We start from the raw sequence: 13274 nt of genomic DNA, 5'->3' as shown, positions 1-13274 counted from the left end.
AAGGCCACTATTGCATTTCTGAAGAAGAACAGGGTGAAAGTGATTCAGTAGGTAAGTATGTCTCCTGATCTTAACCCAATTGAATACCTATGGGGAATTCTGAAGAGACAAGTTGAGCATCACTGTCCAACAAGCATCCAGGCTCTAAAAGAGGTCGTTCTTGAAGAATGGAAAAAGAAAGATGTTGCAATATGTCACCAATTTGTTCATTCCATGCCTAGAAGACTTGGTTCTGCCCTTACAAAGCATGGAGGTCATACAAAATACTAGAGATGTAGTAGTTTTTGTTGGGGGGTGTATTCATTTTTGCATCAAATAATTTGAGTAAAACTGAATATTTTGTAATCTAAGTTCTGTTATTAACCTTACTTTCATGTAATGAGCTAAACAGATGTTCTATAAAACTCAGTTTTGTCAAAATTTTGGAAATTGTTCTTGTGTTCATTAACATATTATTTAAATATTACTTTTCAAAAGAAGTGTACTCATTTATGCTGAGGACTTTATCTTAGCGCCCACTGACACCACATCATATTTTTTTGTGAGCATAATGCATATGTGATGACTTGTGTTTTAACATGTGCTGCATTGCCACACCTTGTTAATATGCATTGCAATAACTTATTCTTTACTTTTTGTTATTATTCTACACTGCAGTGTGTTTCAATGATTTACAGCACAACGATATGTTGCACAAAAATGAAACATGTTTTTTCAGTACACACCAATGCCAACATGTGAACTGAAGCAAGAGGACATAAGGGAAATTACTTTATCTTTATGTTGGGACTGCATGGGCCAATGCAGTCTAACAATGCTGATGTAAATAGGCCCTCAAAGTAAACAAACAACTAATAAGCGACTACAAAAACTAACCCCACTTTTACATTTCTCTTTTTTTAAAGTGGGTAAAAGTCTTTAATGGTTCCACTTAAAATAGATAAAACAGTGTGACATGTCACAATATGCAGCAATTACCATTTAATGTCTTAACCTAGGAAAGCCCAATAAACCCCACTGCACTCTTCACTTCCTGATTTTTTATGAGACTTGGAGCTACATCATTACCCACTCCCAAACTACAGTGCCAGAGCTTCAACAACCAATTGACAGGAGTGTCAGACTGACTTTTTTTGGGCCACCTGTGGTCCACCTTTTTTGCTACCCTGGTTTAAGAATTTAAACTGACCAAGGCTCCAGATGTTCACCTTATATTTGGCATCTATAGTAAATACCTCAGGGAATTTTTTTATTACCCCTTTTACTGGGGCACATTTGTGTAAAATACAATTTTACTATAAAGCTAATGATCAAAGTGCTATTCTTCTTTTCTAGAATTAAGATAGGATAGTCCTCGATAAAAAATAATGTGATGTATTTGAAGATGTATTTCATTCAAGTCAGCCCATTGTTTAATTTCAGTTTGACATTCCTGCAATAAGGAATGTTGCATTAAAATGTTGAATACTGGAATAGGGCATAGCTCCAGCAAGGGGTAGGGTTTAGCTTCAAGGCAAACCAGAATTTAACACCTGTGTGGACAGATTATCCATGATCCCATGAAGTTCCAAAAATGATTAGAAGAATTTGAAATGTACATACAGTACATATAATACAGTGCCTGATTTTCTGCCATATTTTCAGTTTTAAACTGTATACCTAATACATGTGTCAGAACTGTTTTACTAAACTAAATTAAGTGTATTTGTTACCACCAGCAGAAAATAAGAGTAAATATCTATCTTCTATTGAGAGCCCAGACATTTTACGTTTAGATATTTTTATACATAGTGAAGATTTTCAGTTAAAGTAGTAAAATGGGGGTTCCTCCATTCTACTGCTTCTTTGCTTTTTTAGAAAGTTTATTTTTAAGATAGAAAACAGACACCATGAAGTTGATTTACTAAAGGAAATTAGCTGCTGACCTTGCAAGTGAATTTTACCTTAGCTCAGTGAACATAGTGAAAATTCACTTTGCAAATATACAGAATTTTTGCTTGCGCATGATTAGATGATGTAGATGATTGTAATTTTAGTTACCTTTTACACTATTTAGAAATTATATAGATTTTGGGATTAAACATACCATTTCAGTATTTGTAGATGACAGCAAGCTTATGTAGTGAAATAACATCATTACAGAACTTACAGGCAGACCTGAATGTGCTACATGATTGAGGAAAATAAAGTTAATATTGATAAATGTAAAGTTATGCACTTGGAGGCTAAAAACATGCATGCATTGTACTTTCTAGGGGAGTACAACTGGAGGAATCTATAATTGAGAAAGTTCTGGCTTTTCTGGCAGACTTATTAATTCTCATAGACTTAATAAAAACATGCAAATCCAAGGTGCAGTTTCTAAAGCAAGCAAAACACTTTCTTGTATTAAATGAGTTAGAGACATAATCTTGCCCCTGATCAAAGCATTCTCATCTTGAATATGCAGTTTAATTTTGGGCCTCAGTTCACAAAAATTATGTTGGGAAACTAGAAAAAGTGCAAAGAAGAAAAACTAAACTTGCAGGAGGCATAGAGGACCTCAGCTATTAGGAAAGATTAACTGAACTGAATGTACAAATACACAAATTGTAGTGAACCTGGTGCAAAAATATTCACTTTAAGGTCCTTGCAAAAGGCAGGGGGGCATTTTTTGTGTCTGGAGGAAAATAGGTTTAATATTTGCATACTAAAAGGCTTCTTCTCAAAAAGAGCTATGAAAAGGTGGAATAGACTCCCTCAGAAACTCATTCTAGCAGGCACAGTTGATTGTTTTTTTTTAAAAGCTAGTTGCGTTCCTAAATGCACAAATATAACACCAGAGATTGGCATTTCAGGGAATATGCATTTTGTATGCTCATAATAGTAACGTTAAGGTCTCTCACTTTCAGAAGCTGTTTAATGTAGACCCAAACATGCTGTTCACTGAATGCAAGTATAAAAAATTTGTTGTGGAAAGAGAAGCCGCCATGTTATAATGTGCTTCCATACTCAAGTCTACTTGAGTATATTCCTACTTAAATGTATGCTGTATTTTAGTGGGAAGGAGATGCACACACATACTTGTCCATCTTGCCCCTTTGACATAGGGTTACTTCCTTTGTGGCACCGGAGCTCCTTCAACATACAGCTGTAATGCTTGCCTCTGTACATGTGGTCAGGAAATGTAGCTTGCTTAGTGTAGCTTTACTTATAGCAGCCCCCACTCCCTTAAGAGCAATCAGGTCTATTGGTACCTGGATACCCCTAGGACATAAAGTATACACAAGAAGCTGAGCAAGGGGTGAACAAAGATCAGCGGTCAGTGGGATTTGCAAAGGGGTCAGTGCGGGTGGCAAGCAAAGACATAGCAAAAAGACCAAAATTTAGGCAGGCATAAATGTTGTCAATAAACAGGAAAAGTGTTAGTTTAGGCTGCAGGCACAGACATGCAAAGGGTTGGTGCAGGCAGCAGACAGAAAAGTGGTCAGAGAACAGGCAAATGGTCAATACACAAGAGAGCAGATACACATAAATTGCAGCTAGTAAGACGCTTGACAAAACCTATAACAAGTGTCAGATGCAAGGTTAAGGAGGTTTCAATCAGGTGCCTTAGGTGGAATGACAAACTGAGGGAGCAGTGAGCAGAGGGTGGTATCTGGCAACAGTATGCCAAAAGACTGAGCTGTTAACATACTATGACAATGCAGGCTGTTGCCAATGGTGAGACAGGAGGAGGTGTACAATGTGAGGACATGGGCAACTGGACATGGAGTAGTGTTGCCACTCAAATCACCAGAAGTGCGCTAGGAGTTGGATAGACCAGTGTAGGAGTCCATCAGAAAAGGTCAGTCTTTACACCAGCCATCTTGTTCCTTAGCCAAATCATGCCTCTCTTGATTATCTAGTTCTATATTCTATATTTTAGCTAACCCCTGGTAAAATCTAGTGTTTTGGACCAGTCAATACATTTTAAAATGATTTCATAGAAAGATTATTGTACCTTACCTTAGGCCTCTGAGCTCTTTAAGAGGCAGTTGAAGGCTGGTCATGCTATGGTTTACAAGGCTACAGGAATCGGAAGATCTCCATACTACTTTTTTTAACTTAAAATCCTCTTAAGGTACACATGTAGGTGTGATTATTAAATATATTCATGTTCCAAATTAATTTACAGTTCAACTTAAACTGTTATAGTTATTTATGTCTTACCTTGATGGCCAGGTGGCCCTGGATCTCCAGGTGGTCCTGGCAGCCCATCCTTTCCTTGTGGGCCTGGTTTTCCTTGAGCAGCTAGTAATGCAGCTGGTGTTTTTAGCTGAGATAGGAAATCACTCATTTTCTCTGCAGAAATAAACACAAAAGGTGAGTTCACCCTCTCAGACTTGAAGAATATACACACAAGACTTTTAATGAATATTTTTGTGCTTATTTACATGACATGCTGAAGTCTTGAAGTTCATTTTTTCCATCAGCAAAGCACACTCTGCTTTCTATGTCATCTCAACCTCATGATTAAGATATGAACATTATATTCACATAAATTATATAGAGTCAAGAGCTGTGAAGAAAAACATCTACCACTGGGAGAACTGAAGATTTCATTATCACAGAATTTCAGATGACATTTTCACGTTTTTTCTGATTATGAATGCAGCTGAACTGGCAGAACAGTGAAAAAATATATATTATGCTGACAAATGTGTTACTGTTGAGTCATTGTTAACAAATGAGATTACTTTAGCCTAAATAAGTGCACTGATATATAATATAATGAAGTTTCCCAATAATGCTGAAATTTATTTTAAGGTGTTTTTTCAGAAAGAAATCAAGATGACATGATGTTCACAATTTCACATATTTGCTGTGTCATATTTTGATGACAATATTACACATACACTTTTGCAAATGCACCTTTCAACAGCTATTTGCATGTCAGCCAGCACAATCAGATGCTGCGTGAAGACCAATTGCAGGATGATCTGGCTGAAAAGTGCATCATTTTATAGAATTAAATATTTTTCTCAATGACACACACCCTCCAAAGCTTGCTATATGCATCTAGATATTTCTGTTTAGTCTGCAAAAAAATCATCTTACCACATGACAGCCAGTGATGCTCTTGTAAATACCCCCTTATACTCAGAACTTCCATCCCCATGATTAATCTCCAAGGGGTTCAGTGAAACACATTGGAGGCCTGGCCCTGCTGGAGTCCAGGCTGAGGCTGCCATTCATCTCACCTCATGCACATGGGTCTGCATTTGATTTGTGGCTTATGGATATTTCCTTCTGACATTGCTGCAGTTTGGAGCTAGGACGAGCTCCCTATTCCTGCCAGTACTCACAGTGGTCTAGTTTAGACCCACTCTTCCTGAGCGGCATCTAATTATGCCTTTTTGGGTCATTATATCTGTGCAATAACTGTAAAATTGTATAGCTTTCAGAATCCAGAACCATGTCTCTGAAGATTCACTTGTGAGTAGAGTCAGTCATGCTAAAGCACCAGGAGCTACCTCACTATTGCTCTGTTGGGCACAGTTTTACATTTTCCCTCCAACACTACAATAAAGGTCAAGGCCCAGTGACTGAGCGCTGATGTAATCTGTTGGATAAGTACTGCATGTGGGTGCATTCCACTGCTGTTTTATCTGAAAAGATAAGTTCACCTTCTGAAAAAAAAAAAAAAATTCACTTTTTTTGCAAGTAACAAATGGACATTTATTATTTTTTTCTAAGGAGCTTGCAGAGCATTGCACCCATGATCAGCAGATTGCAGGTACAATCTCAGGCTCATTCAGACTCTCTGCATAGCTGTTTGGCCATAGGTTATATAGTCAGGCAGTTACCTAGCATCCTCAGCCATCAGCCCTAAAGTCTGACAGTACTTGTAGGCATTCATTCACAGGAAACTGTGAATGAACAATTCAGCTATGTGGGCAGAGCCCCACACAGCCGTGTTAGTTTCCAAATTGTGAGAAGATCTCCTGCCCACTGTCACAGGGAGGGGGGAGAGGCTGCAGCTGCTGGCATATGTTACATGTTCCACTCTAAAAATGGGTGGAACATGTAACATGTTCCAAAAGGTGAACTTATCCTGTAAGCACTATGTGGATCTCTGGTCTCAAGTCATTTCCATTGCTCACCTACAGTGACTTGGTCACCAAGAGCTGCCTGAAACCCTCATTAGTACCTGCTGTTCAGGTCTGTGAATACTGAGAGCTTTCCTAACTTTGGGCCTAGCTGCATTTCTGCTGTGTGGATGCAGCATGTCTTCCTTAAGACACACACAGGGTTCAGGCTCGATGCCATCGGTGACCTCAGAACATATTTTCCTTGTCATTGTGGGGGTGTTTAACCTATATCCCCAGGAGGAACCAATGTCTGCAATATAGACTCTGAGATATATATAGTTGTGTTTTTAGAAAGCGCTTTGTGACTAACAAGTACACTCAGGTGTGGTTGCCAATATTAAATATCAATCTAGGTTAACTTTGCAGTACAGCTGCAATAAATAATCATGAGACTTAAAGGTACAGTCTCAGAACATAGTGGCAACATAACCCTCAATACTGTCTTCAGTTAAGTGATTAAGTAAATTTTGGAAGTTATATATTTATGTGTATATGTTTGTGAACAGACCCACTTGATTTTTAGTGGTTTTCTGAAGGGAGTTTACTTGTTGCCTAGAGTGTAGTGGTATAAAAAGCTGGAATTTGTAGTGTGACTGCATAGCAGTACTCAGGGGGTTACGATAAATACTGTCTATACCCTCCCTTGACCCAGGTTGTAATTTTAAGTCTTCCTCTGGATGAATCATGGTAGGGTGTTTAGAAAGAACAGCCTACAGGTCTAAGCAGACCTAAAGGGGTTTATTTACTAAAGCTGGAGAGTCCAAAATCAGACTCCCTTCTGCATAGAAACCAATCAGCTTCTAACCTCAGCTTGTTCAATGAAGCTTTGTCAACGAAACCTGGAAGCTGATTGGTTTCTATGCAGAAGGGAGTCTGATTTTGGACTCTCCAGCTTTAGTAAATAAACCCCAAGATGTCTCCTGATTAGCCAGGAGGCTGAATAATTTGGATGTGTACTATATTGTCCTGACACAGACAACCTGTAAGGAAAATTCTTTTATTGCATGTTTGATATGACACAGATGCATAAAAATGGGAAGAAATCCATTGAATCACACACTGATCTACAGAGCCCTGCCAGTAAAGTAAGGCTTATGTTCAGGGTACCTTATCAATATATTGTATTTACTGTTCCATCTTAATTGAAGTTCAAATCACATTTTCGGTTCTATTCATGAATAAATTCAGGAAATTCCAAGGTTCACAAATGTTTTCTTGCCAGTGTAAATAAATTCTACTAGATGCATGACCCATTGTTTACTAAGAAGCTTGGTGTAAAATGTTCATGGTCATTTTTTTGCTGCTTTTCTGATTCTAAACTGAAGATAATATCATAAAATAAAACTGTTCAGAGCCTTTGCTAATGGAAGGATTAGCTGAATTAGCCAGTTTTCAAAATTGTGTTAGGCTAAAGCTTTCCATGACAACTAGGGATAAATGCAAAAAATGAGAGTGGCTTTCATCTGCAATTACCAGCAAGATTTTGGTACTGATCTATGCTGTTTAAGGGGATAGTCTTCTCTCTAGGATAAAAAGCATGATAGAAAATGTGGTGTGTTGCTTAGCTCCATAAGCTTTCAATATGCTTGAAGATTATATATTCAGCAGGAGCAACTGCATAAATAATTGATGCTCAGGAAAAATTCTGTCTCTGAGGATCATTTCCTTAAACTTAGTTACCTTTTTAATAAGTCATTAAAAAACACCTAGTTCTAAATGAAATTAGCTACATGGATAGTGCTGAGATATGACATCATGCTCAGAAACTGTTGCAAAGTTCGATGACACTTAAGTCAAGAGGGCCATTAAATCAGGATCTCTGTGCAGAGCAGATGCAGCTAGAAAATTCACCTGAGGATACACAGTATGTGTGAGCCAAAAACACATTACATTGTAAATACCTAACACTAGTAACAAATTATCTAGTCAGTAAATTTCTTTTAAAGGAATTTTAAATATAACATGCAAAGTAGATAAAAGTAAATTCTGATGATGCACTGTATCCCACTGCTTTTGGTTTTGTACAGCTGTAGGTATGTCCCTAGCTAGGACCCATACATATCAAACACTGAAAAGGGAAAGGTAAGTTTATGTCTTCGAAATAACTCCAAAATAACAAAATGCACTGCTCAGAAAAATTAAAAGAACACTTTGAAACACATCAGATCTCAAATGGTAAAAATATCATGTTGGATATCTATACTGATTTAGACTGGGTGATGTGTTAGGAACATAAGGATGCCCCATTCTTTGATGGAAATGAAAATTATCAACATACAGAAGACTGACTTCAAAGACACCCCGAAAATTAAAGTGAAAAAATGATGCAGCAGGCTAGTCCATTTTGCTGAAATTTCATTGCAACAATTCAAAATGGTACTCAGTAGTTTGTTTGCTTCTATGCACGCCTGACAACGTTGGGGCATGCTCCTAATGAGATGACAGATGGTGTCCTGGGGTATTTCCTCCCAGATCTGGACCAGGGCATCTGTGAGCTCCTAGACAGTCTGAGGTGCAACCTGGCGGCATCGGAAAGACTGAACATGATATCCCAGAGCTGTTCTATTGGATTTGGGTCAGGGGAGCATGGGGGCCATTCAATGGTATTAATTCCTTCATTCTCCAGGACCTGTCTGCATACTCTTGCCACATGAGGCCGGGCATTGTCATGCACCAGAAGGATGCAGGAGGGTCTGACAATAGGTCTGAGTATTTCATCCCGATATCAGACAGTCAGGGTGCTATTGTCTAGCCTGTAGAGGTCTGTGCATCCCTCCATGGATATGCCTCCCCAGACCATCACTGACCCACCACCAAAACAGTCATGCTGAACGAAGTTACAGGCAGCAGAAAGTTCTCCACGGCTTCTCCAGACCCTTTCATGTGTGTCACATGTGCTCAGGGTGAACCTGCTCTCATCTTTTAAAAGCAAAGGGCACCAGTGGCGGACCTGCCAATTCTGATGTTCAATGGCAAATGCCAATCAAGCTCTGCACAGTAAGCACAGGGCCCACTAGAAGACGTCGGGCCCTCAGGCCAACCTCATGAAGTCTGTTTCTGATTGTTTGGTCAGAGACATTCACACCATTTGCTGCAGGAGGTCATTTTGTAGGGCTCTGGCAATGCTCATCCTGTGCCTCCTTGCTCAAAGGAGCAGATACCGGTCCTGCTGGTGGGTTAAGGACATTCTACAGCCCTGCCCAGCTCTCCTACAGTAACTGCCTGTCTCCTGAAATTTCCTCCATGCTCTTGAGACTGTGCTGGGAGACACAGCAAACCTTCTGCAAATGGCATGTATTGATGTGCCATTCTGGAGGAGTTGGACTGCCTGTGCAACCTCTATAGGGTCCAGGTATCACCTTAGGCTACCAGTAGTGAAACTGACCCTAGCCAAATGCAAAACTAGTGAAAAACAGTCAGAAAAGATGAGTAGGGAAAAAAATGTCAGTGGCCTCCGCCTGTAAAACTATTCCTGTGTTGGGGGTCATCTCATTGTTGCCCATCTAGTGCACCTGTTGTTAATTTCATTAACACCAAAGCAGTTGAAATTGATTAACAAACCCCTCTGCTACTTAACTGACCAGATTAATATCCGAGGAGTTTAACTGACTTGATGCTATACTCTGATTAAAAAGTGTTCCTTTAATTATTTTGAGTAGTGTATGATGAAGTATGAAAAAAATAAAGGTCTAAGGACCATATAAGTGTTCTTACTTAAAAAAAACAATATTAATTTGGGATGTAGTTATGTAGAAAGCTCCAGGCATCATGGTCAATAATCCTGATTGCAATACAAATGTTATAATTGTTATTACAGAAAAGATTAAATAGACATATTTTGATCACCTTTATGTTCCCCTCCAAAAATGTTGTGGGTTCCTGTGCCATACACAAGGTAACTATTCACCAATTAGATAGTAGGTGCACCTGAATTCATAATCCTGGACTTAATTTTGATGAGTAGAAATTATTCCCCAGTCAGACATCAATAAGAAATAGAGCAGTTAATTCCAATCAAATAGATGTATAGTCAGGTGGGCATAAAATCCTAGGATATGGAACACAGGCTTAAATGGGCATACTGGCCCAAGTGTTGTGTCCTGAAGTGAGCTCAGGCATGTTCGGATCATAGGCCGGACCCACCTATACAATCCCACCAGGAAAGCTGTTGAAGTAACAGATCCAGTGGTAAGTGGCAGAAGCATTACCCACCCTCGCAGTCACAAGTATACAAGAAATGGGGCTCTGTACAGTATCAACTACCTTGTGGGATAGGATCTAAACATGCCTGAGCTCATCCCTGGTCCTGAATGGAAGTTACTTATTCTCTCGCTTTGTGTGGCAAGTTAACACAGTAGAAGGCTGATAAAGAGGAAGTGAAGAAAAGTTGGGAGGAGGAATTGGAGAAGAGGAGACGGGAGTGTAGCTGTTTGGCTGCACCTGTGTGCAACTGTGGAAAACCCATGATTCTGGCTGGGCTCTGCTGTGCCTCTGTGGTCTGGACTTTTGTTACTTGAAAATCTTCATCAATGAAGTAAGCATATTTCTGTTTGCCTTGAAGTTATGTTAAACTGAAGGGCAGCCTTTGAGTTTATTTGCTGTTGGGGACTGTATTGCTGCTGACAAGCCATTTAAGTTAAATAAATTCTGTTTTGTTTAATAAACCTGTGTTGTACATACCCAATGACCCCCTGGATATCACAACTGGTGCTAGGATGCTCAAAGGCAAACACATTTAAAGGGACAACACCCCTCTTTCAAGTCAGAAATTGAGCATATATTAAAGCAATTGCTTGTGGCCAACACTGCACAACAGCAAATGAATATGGCACTGCAGAAAAATAGAAGCACAGCGAAGAAATCTAGAGGCCCAAATAACCACCATTAGAGAAATGAAAGGGGCACAAGTAAATCATATTTCTATTTTTTTAAAGTTATGTTAACCTTTGAAATTGCTGTTTAGAACTGACATTGTGCTTCTGACAAGCTATTTAAGCTGAATAAAGCCTGTTTTTCTTAAAGTAGAACTTAAGCAAAACATTTTTTTTTCATTTTGGAGTATGGGAGCGTTATAACACCTGGAAAAAAATAAAAAATAAAAAAAATAACACCTGTTCAATTCTTTCATCCATCTGTGTCCAGTTGAGGAGATATACTTTCACTTCATATCCCAAAGCCAAAATAGGAAGTGAAAGGAAATCCCTTGCCCCCTCCAGGCCACCAGAACTAGTGTTCCTATTGGAAGATTTCTCTTCTATTATTTTTCTGGGGACAACCAAAAATGTGGGATTTTCATTTACTTTTACTTTCAATAATAATGGTAAATAGGATATATAGAGGGGGTGAATCTCCCTAATGGGTGCACAGACAGCATAACAAGGTATACCAGGTATTCTAATCCCTATCAGCTCCATCCAAAACAAAACAAAAAAAAGTTTTCCTTTGGTTATACTTTAAGAAGCATATGCTGTGTGATCCTGCTGACTTCCTGAATATCACAAGGGCTACATAAGGCAGTGGCCCTGATTTATGTCAGCGGGTGGTGTATAACTGTTGTTGAAAACAAATTTGCTGGTGCCTACCCTCACAAAAATGCAAGTGGTAGGAAACAAGCCAATTGTAAATGTGGAAGCCTATGTATTTTCACCTGTGTGCTAATAGCATGCACCAAACATTTGTACATGTCTTATCAATACAGGTGGTGTGTGTATGTGTGGAATATCTCTGGTTGCTCTAAAATGTCATTTAAAATGTTTGTAGAAGCGTATCTCGTGTATGCCTTTTTTTTAAAGTCAGCCAAACTTGAAGTTAGCACTGAATTCTATTGATGTGTACTGAAACATATATGGTCAATGTTGTCCCATCACCCAGGATGCCCCAAGCTGTGTTTACCTTACCGTACAGCTGAGAATCTCTCGTTTAGTGGAGGGATTGTATCAAGTATAGTTAAAGATAGCACGTCATCATGATTGGTGTGTATTACATCACTGGATTTCTTCAGTGACACTAGATTACAATGGGGCAAACGTGTGGCTGCCATTTTGTCGAAGGGCAACTAGTGCGCATGCGTGGTCGCGTCCGCGCCATTTTGTTGTGGATCAGGAGTCACAGCAGAGTTATTATACTCTGCTGGACACAAACATTGAATAAAAGCGGCCAACTGTGTTTTATTACAGATGGAAATATGAACATTGGTGCCAATTAAATCTGTGTCCCTATTTAGGGAGCTAAAACAAAGAAGAAAAATCGGAAATGGATAGTATAAAAACCGATGTAAACCCAACAATCTATGTTTACATCATATTTAAAGGGGAAGCAATAAAACTTTGTAACCAAGTAGGATAAGGTTATTGCTCAAATTGATACATTGGTAAAATGTGCTTGGACATTTCGTTTTTTAAAAACATACTAAAGCAAATTTGAATTTTTGTATAATCCATCATAGAAATATAGGTCAAACTAAAATAATCTATTTCACTGTAATTGCATTATCCAAGCATACCTATATATAAGTGCCCCCATGCCACTAAACTGGACTGGCTTTTTAATGTAGCGTTCATCTGGATGGCCCAGAGAAGTTAGTGCTGATATACTGTATATGCTTACGCTGCTCCACCAAGGTGCCAGCAGACAGAATGCATCCTGTACATTGGTTCAAAGTACTCTGAAAATCTGGGATATTGCTTTGCATTGTTGTTTTTTAAGCAACATTCAAGCCAAAAATAACAAGATAAAGCCAAACATCCCATTAAAAGACAAAATGAAAAAAACACTTCTGCTGCACAATCTACCCTTTCATTATTTTTTTTTTCTGACACTAGTTGTTTTCAATCTAATAGTATTATTAAATGCACTTCCCCTGAGCCCTGGTTGTCCTGGACTTACCTCAGCCTGTGAATGGAAACTTAGAAAAGAAGTAGCACATCTGCTGTAAGGGCACTGCAAGAGGCTGCTATCAGGTCAAATTCAAATACTTACACTGCTTGCGTTTAACAAAAGACATTTAATGATGAATTAATTTCAAAGCTGCATTACTTTAGGACTTATATTTGCCTAGCTATCAGCTTTAAATTTACTGGAGGAGTACTGATATTTGCAAAAAGAAACCAACTAAACAATGCGTATTAGGTTTTTATATTTGATTGTACATTTATAATAGGC

At 38.7% G+C, this 13274-nt stretch overlaps 1 protein-coding gene across 1 annotated transcript in view; it reads right to left on the bottom strand.

Moving 5' to 3' along the window:
- Positions 1-13274, bottom strand: part of LOC149457567 (uncharacterized) — a gene marked incomplete at its 5' end in the record, with an annotated part of 278900 nt that overhangs the window by 33326 nt on the left and 232300 nt on the right. Inside the window, one exon of the mRNA XM_089683530.1 lies at positions 4192-4323. Coding sequence (XP_089539656.1) covers positions 4192-4323 — 132 coding nt within the window. The remainder of the gene's footprint in view (positions 1-4191; positions 4324-13274) is intronic.

The sequence above is a fragment of the Staurois parvus genome, unplaced genomic scaffold (assembly GCF_062004578.1).
Source record: "Staurois parvus isolate SC_StPar_1 unplaced genomic scaffold, SC_StPar_1.0 ptg000313l, whole genome shotgun sequence".
Taxonomy (NCBI): Eukaryota; Metazoa; Chordata; class Amphibia; order Anura; family Ranidae; genus Staurois; species Staurois parvus.
Note: the sequence above shows the minus strand (reverse complement) of the source record. Positions and strands in the feature narration are given on the sequence as shown.